The 7,846-nt window shown below is 35.6% G+C and overlaps 1 protein-coding gene across 4 annotated transcripts; it reads left to right on the top strand.

The window, feature by feature from the left end:
• On the top strand, positions 1 to 2,532 carry LOC21403784. 4 transcript variants are annotated; one of them, XM_024167799.1, is made up of 5 exons: positions 1 to 328; positions 1,268 to 1,450; positions 1,549 to 1,608; positions 1,943 to 2,000; positions 2,082 to 2,532. In XM_024167799.1, the coding sequence occupies exons 1-5, from the start codon at positions 86 to 88 to the stop codon at positions 2,228 to 2,230; spliced, it is 693 nt and encodes a 230-aa protein (XP_024023567.1). In that variant the 5' UTR covers positions 1 to 85; the 3' UTR covers positions 2,231 to 2,532. The 4 variants fall into 4 exon arrangements, with proteins under 4 accessions (XP_024023567.1, XP_024023577.1, XP_010087835.1 ...); XM_024167809.1 differs by having other exon boundaries at positions 1,549 to 1,595; positions 2,082 to 2,094; XM_010089533.2 differs by having other exon boundaries at positions 1,943 to 2,532.
• Positions 2,533 to 7,846: the final 5,314 nt, after the last annotated feature.

Below are 7,846 nucleotides of genomic sequence, written 5' to 3'. Positions count from 1 at the left end.
GACAAATCACGATCAAAGCCTCTGTGGAAACAGAAATGGCTGTTACCCAAACGAAAATCATCTTCAGAAGCCATAAGAAACATCAATGGGTTTACAAACAGCTTCATTCCAGCTATTATCTTCCCGTTTCGCCAACTGGGTAGCTCCAAATTCCGCTCAAACATCCATTCGAACATCAAATCTTTTCCCTCTTCAAAACCCACATATTCTCAAGTCCACAAACCTTAATCTTCACAACCCCAGATTTGAGCGAGCAAGAACCGGGGCAGCCTTAGATGAACAAAACGCCACTTCCCCTCTTCTCGGCCAGGAACCAAAGCCCAACAGAGTAAGCTTCTTTTTCTCTCCATTTCGGTTTTGGTCCCATTTTTGTTTGTTTTCCACTTCAAACTGTTCATACTTCCTGTTTTCATGGATGCTTCACTTTTGTTATGTCCAAAAATGAATGAGCCGCCATTTATATTTTCATAGTTTTTTGTTTATTCCACGGAGCAGAAACTAGAAAGTCAGTTCCACTCTTTAGTTTTCTTGGGAATTGAATAGATGGTGTTTGATTTGTGTTATGTTTGTTGCTGTTAGGAATGTTGATTGGAGAGCTACTGATCTAATTCAGTTAAGGTTTTTTGTTGCAGTGCCTTATTGCAAAGGTTAATCTCATCTTTAGTTGTCAAACTATAGGTTAAACCCATTTGTACTTCACTGACTTTAAACCCAGAACGAATTATGTGCGGGTTAGTAGGAGTTAATTTGCTCATTTTATGTGTTAGGAAATGACTATTGTGAAGGAAGTCGTGCCTTTTAATGACTTTATTCAGATTTTGACAATCGAATGGACAAAAAGAGTAATTTAGAACAATTTGGTAATTCGACGATTCGTTCTGGTACATTTTAAATGCAGTACTTAAATGGAACTTGGCTTATAATTTCGAGACTAAATTCTACCCTACATTAGAAGTGTTCAAAGCTCTAATCAGTTTAGTGTACTAAGCTAGTTAGATTACTCATAACACGTCGCTCATAGGCAGTGGTTTAGCTTCTAGTTACTTATATTACTTTGTAGCTATGTAAGTCTCTGATTGTACAGTTTCACAATTAAATAAGATAATGGTTCTTTCATGTCATATCAGAGTTCTTTGATGTTCACTCTCTAGTTTTCATTCTTTTATTTATATTTTCACAGTTGCTGCAATAGTTCGACGCTAGTACTACATAGATTTATTTCTGCGTAGTGGAATTTTTATTGAGCTTTGTTGCTCTTCTGATTAAGGATGTTGAAGAGAGTGTGAAAGTGCTCAAGGAGGCTGCAAAAACGAGAAAAGTACCCAAAGATGAGGTTCTGTCTGCGCTATCTGTAATTGAGAAGGCAAAACTCGATCCTTCAAGATTCCTTGATACACTCGGTGGTTCAAAATCCCCAGGGAGAACCTGGATGCTCATTTTTACCTCTGAGGTGGATATATTTCTAAATCCGTGGTGTTCGTGTTTGCAGTTATATGTTTATTCCCTCTTGGTATGATCCTTACGCTGTGTTTGTTCCTGGAATTGCAGAAACAATTGAAGGGCGGTAGATACTTCCCTCTTACAGCGGTTCAGAGGTTTGATGCTGCTGTAAGATAACTGGCATTGATGTTTCCATTTATTAGCTTATACAAATTTTTCTCATATGAAAAATAAGGGAAAAGGGGGAACAAGATGTAGATAAGAAGACAAAAATAACAAATTTTATTGTTCATCTGTTGATACTTTATGTGTCGTACTTGTTAATTCTTTTTCATGCGAAATGGCATCATTCAAGTGATGAGAGTTGTCTCGGATTCGTTGTTGCTAAAAGAATAGAAACTTTCAAATGTCTTACATATCAATTAAAGGCCATGGAATGTGTTTCTATTGTCCTTGTTTTTGGAAACTTTAGAAACTAACAATTGTCTTCATGAATTGTCAGGCAAAGAGAATTGAGAATGGTGTATATCTTGGGCCAGTTGGAGCCTTAACTTTTGAAGGTAGATTTTCCTGGAAAAATAGAATATTGGCTTTCATCTTTGAGTGCATTAGAATAAAAGTTGGATCTTTGAACCCTTTAGAGATCAGTCTAGGCCAAAAGGATGAGAGAGAGCCAAGCACCAAAGATCCTTTCTTTATTTGGTTTTACATTGACGAAGAACTGGCAGTTGCTCGGGGCAGAAGTGGGGGCACGGCATTTTGGTGCCAGTGTCACCGTGTCATGACTTGATTTCTTCGTAGTTTCCGTACTTTGAGTTCCTCTGTGTATGCAAAGCTTGAACCCTCGTCAAATTGTACTAGAATGAGCGAAAGAGCTCTATGTCTGGTTACGTGGTTTCTCAACTTGTATTGCTTTTAGTTTTTCGCTCCGAATCCATTGATCGTAATTTGAAGTCAAATATTCGAGTGTGCTAAATATCGAGAAAGAATCACTAGTCATTGCATATAAAGATCATGTATACTATATGGAACAATACTTGATGCTTGGATCTTATGTATTTGGTATGCGCCCTTTGATGATTTGAATTTCAATGACCGCCCTATTACTGTGTCCATTCATTCATTAGTGTGGAAACAACTCCGAATTAAAAGCATCATGCCTGCAAAAATTTTTCTGTTTATCCATGTAACTGCATTCTTTAATTTTTCTTCCTTTCTGCAATAATTTTCTTCCAGTAAATTTCATGTGGGTGACTTTAGTGTATATCGTGAAAAGAATACCAATAAATATTGAAACTACGTATATTTACATTTGACTTCATAAATGTTTTTTGTATTCTTTTGGTCTGTACGCTCTAAACCTGTGTATGCACACACTCATATGAATGAATGAGGTTCATAGCCAAACCAAAAAAAAAAAAAGAAAAAAAGAAAAATGTATGTGGTGGGGTATTCCCACGTTGTGCACAACATGTATTTATAATTTTTTGATAAAAAAAAAAAAAAGCATTCCTAATTTGTTCTACGCTTATAAACCTTATTTAATTTGACAATCGTCGTTGGAATGAAAATTTCATAGTAATTAGTCCATTAAAACTAGATTTATTACATGTCTGCGGACGATCAATGACATATATTCAGACATCTGTCTTATATTATACATCAGAAATATTTAATACAAGGCAAACCAGCCGTCTCTCTCATCTGCCCGCTCATTCCCGTCCGGAGCCCAAAACTCCACATGTTTCGGAATCCCATATTGCGTCCACCATGCCTTGACATCCTACCCCGTCACATCAGGCGCCGTGTCATCGTCCAAACAGTCCCAGCCTCAATAAATTCCCTCATCGTCGATTTTTAACTCTTCACGTCGGGTCGCTCGCAGATCAAGGCTACGGGCAGTGCCCGGGGAGTTCGGCTGCCTAACATCCGCAACGACTGATGAAGAGGACGACCCAAATTTCTCTAAAAATTCAGCCATTCTCACGGGTAATTTCACTCCTTTTGGTTTTCCTTTACCAAATTGCGTTTTGCAGGTCCTAGCAACAACCAAACACGCAAGAACAACCAAGAAAAAATCAACATAGGTTCGGCCAAAATCCAAAACAAACAAGTGAAATTTCCGTTCATTCTCTTCCAAAATCACTCAATCACGAAATTTCATCCGCCAAAAATGGAATTTCAACAATAAGAAAGCCGAAAAAGGCTGAGAAACTGCGGACTTACCTCGAGGAACGGCGGCGAAGTCTGGAGTCGTGCGAATGGAAGAACGCCGGAAAGAGAACGGCGACGGAGGGAAAAAGCTGGCAAATGGTGGCGGCGTGCGCATCGTCCCGATTCTCACGCCTAGCTTGTCGCGCCCCTACACGCACCTCGTTAGCGGTTATCTCAACCGCTAACCATCCGAAGCATGCCACATCAGGCACTCGAACGGAGGCTCTATTTCACGTGACTCAAGAATATTGACGAGCCGCGGGAACCGAAGACGATGTCGCCTAGCAGATCACACAAACTACACTTTAAGCTGATTATCATCGACTACAGAGTGGGGGGCTAACTGTTAAGATCAAATTTCGTTTTTTATTTCTCATCATACATGTGTCCTCATACATCTTGAAGAGTGAGGCTGAATCACGAAATCAGCTTTCAAAAACAGTATGCTACCCGTCAACAGGTTCAGCCGCGCTAACAGTCATTCGAGCACATTCTGAGATTATGGATTGATTCTATCATTAAATTAACACCAAACCGTGAGATCTTGCCCAGAAAAACAAAAGGGAAAGTCAATTACACTAAGGCTTGCTCCCTAAGTCACCTCCCTACAAAGAAAGAATCTTCAATCAAAAATCAAAGGGAAAACTTGCTCTAAATAATTTTTTCCGCAATCAAGGCCTATTAAACTAGCCCTTGCACGACCACAAAGGGGCTGCATGGATACAGATACATGTCATCTCATTTCTCACATTTTCCTAGAAGCTTTTAGACAGATTTCTAAACATTTTGTTGTATTTTCCACATATTCTCCCGACATTTACAAAGATTTTCGTTGTATTTTTCATTAATATTATAGTGGAACATCTGAAGATCCTATAGTGAACGTACTTTGGGTTATCAGGAGAACCACTATAAATTTTTGTGTCTCACTATCTTTATTTTTTTCTTTTTTGTTTATTTTCTCTATGATCACGATACTAACGCTCCAATCATTCGTATTCAGTCATTCATCTCCTAACAAATTTAATTGTAGATTTCACCCTCTACAATGCTCTAAATGTGGCTCATGTATTGACTTCTGAGGATCAACTAGCGAGTGCCCTCACCAAGCCTCTCCCGCGCACACATGTTTTCTCTCTCTCAAGAGCAAGACTCTAGCTTCCTAGTTTAGATTTCTATTTTTTTGAATTGTAGAAAGTCTCTAGATCAAGAAAGATTATTTTATTGAATTAGGATGAGAAAATTACCTAATTAAAAAAGTATTGTATTTTGTATATAAATATTCTTTCACTCAATAGAAAGGCTATATCATTATTTTCCAAGTTCTGTGTCAAGGGACTTGTGCTAGCTGGAATCCATCACCAAATAAAATTTAGTTAGTAAGAATTTTAGCCTCGTTCACTTCGCAGATTCAAGTTTTCAATTCAAGTTGAAATGTGATATTTTCAGAGAGCTTTTCACTATAACAGAAAAAGTTAGATGTGACATTTTCTGAGAGTTTTTTACTGTAGAAACCTAAAACTGAAAACTCGAATCGGTAAAATAAGTGAGGTCTTTATAACTATATATAAGAAATCTGCCTAGAATTGTGTAATATGGGTCATTGAATCTCAGTGGTTCTTGGAACATCACCAAGGTCATTAATAAAGTTAGGGAAATAGTTAGGTTATATAGTGTAACATATATGAAATTTCGGGCCCGTTTCGTTCGCTGATTCGAGTTTTTTATTCGAGTTGGGATGTGACTTTATGTGAGAGTTTTTTACTGTAATAAAAAAGTTAAATGTGACTGTTTTTTCAAATTTTTTACTGTAATAAAATTTGAATTGATAAAATGAACAGAGCCTTCATATATATCAATAATTGATCATTGGTATTAGATCTATATCAATATAGAATAGATTGAAAATTGTTAATGGATCCCTGACGATCAGTCGGTAATGGTTTCGTTCGTTGACGCTAATTCCGAAGGAGCAGTTATGGGTTCTTGGACTCTAGTAATAGCCTTAGCAGCCTGGAAAAGAGAAAGGAAGAAAAGGTAGTAAAATCACACATTCCATAAATTGAAGCGTGAAGGAAAAGATAAACGTCCGTACAAAAAGAAACATGAAAACTGATTGGAAAGGAAAAAGAAATGATCTTACTTCTTTCTCCCAATCTGAGCGTATTGGGTTCGTTTAGTTCACTGATTTGAATTTTTAATATAAATTGAGATGTGACTTTATGTGAAAATTTTTTACTGTAATAAAAATGTTAGATGTGATTATTTCTGAGAGCTTTTTACTCTAACAAAACTCGAATCGGTAAAATAAACGATACCTAAGTATAAGAAAAAACAATATTTGCACGAGGAAGGCAGCTGTGATACCCAACCAAAGCCCCTGCATATGTTCAAGTAAACTGAATAACAAAGAATATATACTAGGTTCATTGTACTTTTGTTTTCAAATGTATGGGGGAAAAAAGGGGGGGAAAAAAAAGACACTCCCAAGATATTGATCGAATAAGAATATCTCTAGCATTCATTTTTTTGTTTTTTTTGTTTTTAAATTATTATCACCGGTGCATCTTGAATTTTAAAAGCATTCACAATTTGCCTCGGAATTTCAAAAATACTCATTTTGCCTTTTGAAGTTTGAGTTGTCCTCACTTAAATCCTTATTTTGGAATATTTTCTGTTAAAAACATATAGGAAAAAAAAGAGAGTAATATAGTCACGTGGTCTTTTTGTTTAAATATCTTTTAAAAGTAAATTGATAAAAATCATATGACCACACTTAACCCTTTTTTTCGGGTCTAATTTTAACGAAAATTCATACAAAAAGGTCTTAAATGGGACAAATTTAAAATTCAAAGACAGTGAAAGTTTCTATAGTTTAAGAGGTAATTAATTCATAATGACCCCAAAATTTAAGGGCATCAGTGAAATAAACCTGTTTTTTTTTTTTTTGGTAAATGAGGCGAGAGATGTAATATTGACAAAGCCTATCATTCCAATTAGGTTATCCACTAAGAGCCTATTTAGTTCGTTGATTCGAGTTAAGATGTGACTTTATGTGTGAGCTTTTTACTGTAGTAAAAAAATTAGATGTGACTGTTTCTGATAGCTTTTTACTGTAGCAAAACTCAAATTCTAAACTTGAATCGGTGAAATAAACGGGACCTAAATAGTTTGTCCTATTATCAACCCCACCCTCATTTATTATCGACAGAAAAGGAAAAAAAAAAAAAAAAACTGCATCAAAAAAAAAAAAAAAGACAATAAGAAAGGATCTTGTACCGAAGCAAACTAAAGCAGTATGAAAAAGATCTACTCTCTTAAACAAAAAGAGTTAGAGAGACCTCGTTAAAACCTTCTACAAGCAAAATCTAATGGAAGAAATCTAGAAGACGGAAAAAGAGAGTAAGGTCTGTGTAAATAGACCTTACTAAAAGGTTATCTAAAAACTTGAGATGTAAAATATTAATCTGCAAATATAATTAATTGAAGAGGATAAACAAAAATGGAGTAATTAATTCAGTAGTATACTTTTGCTTTTAGGTGGAGCACGAACGCCAAAATAATTGCTGTTGGAACTCCAACGACATAGAAAGCTCCTAGATTCACAAATGCACCCATTTTCTGCCAACCACATCCTCTTGCAATGCCTGAATTAAAGAAAAAAAATAAAAAATAAAAAAATAAAAGAAGGAAAAGAAGAACTAAGGCCATTGTTAGTGTAATGACTGAGAAAATTCCAGACCTTAAATAATACAATTCATGTATTTTTAAGCCAAGGATTTTCTTAGAAAATATTATGTTATATTGTGAATGGAGGATTTATGGAATTAATATATGTATTCCTAAATTCTATAGCAAATTTCATGTTAAGTTCATGTTTCGATCAAGTAAATTCGATCGATAAATTCTCGCAGTATTTTAAGGCGGAATAATTTTCAGTACAAGTATAGTTTGAGAATTTTAATTTCAAGAATCTCTAAGCACAGCACGATGTTAGCGGCGTATAAAAAAAACGCACTGGCATTTTAAAAGAAGAAAAAAATCCTTAATTGCTAGACAGTTAGGTTAAAGTCACAAGATAAATACCTATAGTAGATGGATACAATATGAGCTCGGGAGTTGACACTGTCAGAAACGTCATTCTTGGGATAGAATACAGAAAATTAAAATTTAGAATTTGTTCAGTCTAAAA

Source organism: Morus notabilis, unplaced genomic scaffold (genome assembly GCF_000414095.1).
Source record: "Morus notabilis unplaced genomic scaffold, ASM41409v2 Scaffold409, whole genome shotgun sequence".
In the NCBI taxonomy this organism is placed as follows: Eukaryota; Viridiplantae; Streptophyta; class Magnoliopsida; order Rosales; family Moraceae; genus Morus; species Morus notabilis.
This window is presented reverse-complemented; position numbering and strand designations above follow the sequence as displayed.

Coding starts and splice junctions, on each gene's coding strand:
- LOC21403784 (XM_010089533.2), top strand. CDS start 86: ATGGGTTTACAAACAGCTTCATTCCAGCTATTATCTTCCCGTTTCGCC. Junction 1,451..1,548: donor TGCTCATTTTTACCTCTGAG/GTGGATATATTT, acceptor CTGGAATTGCAG/AAACAATTGAAGGGCGGTAG. Junction 1,609..1,942: donor TTCAGAGGTTTGATGCTGCT/GTAAGATAACTG, acceptor ATGAATTGTCAG/GCAAAGAGAATTGAGAATGG.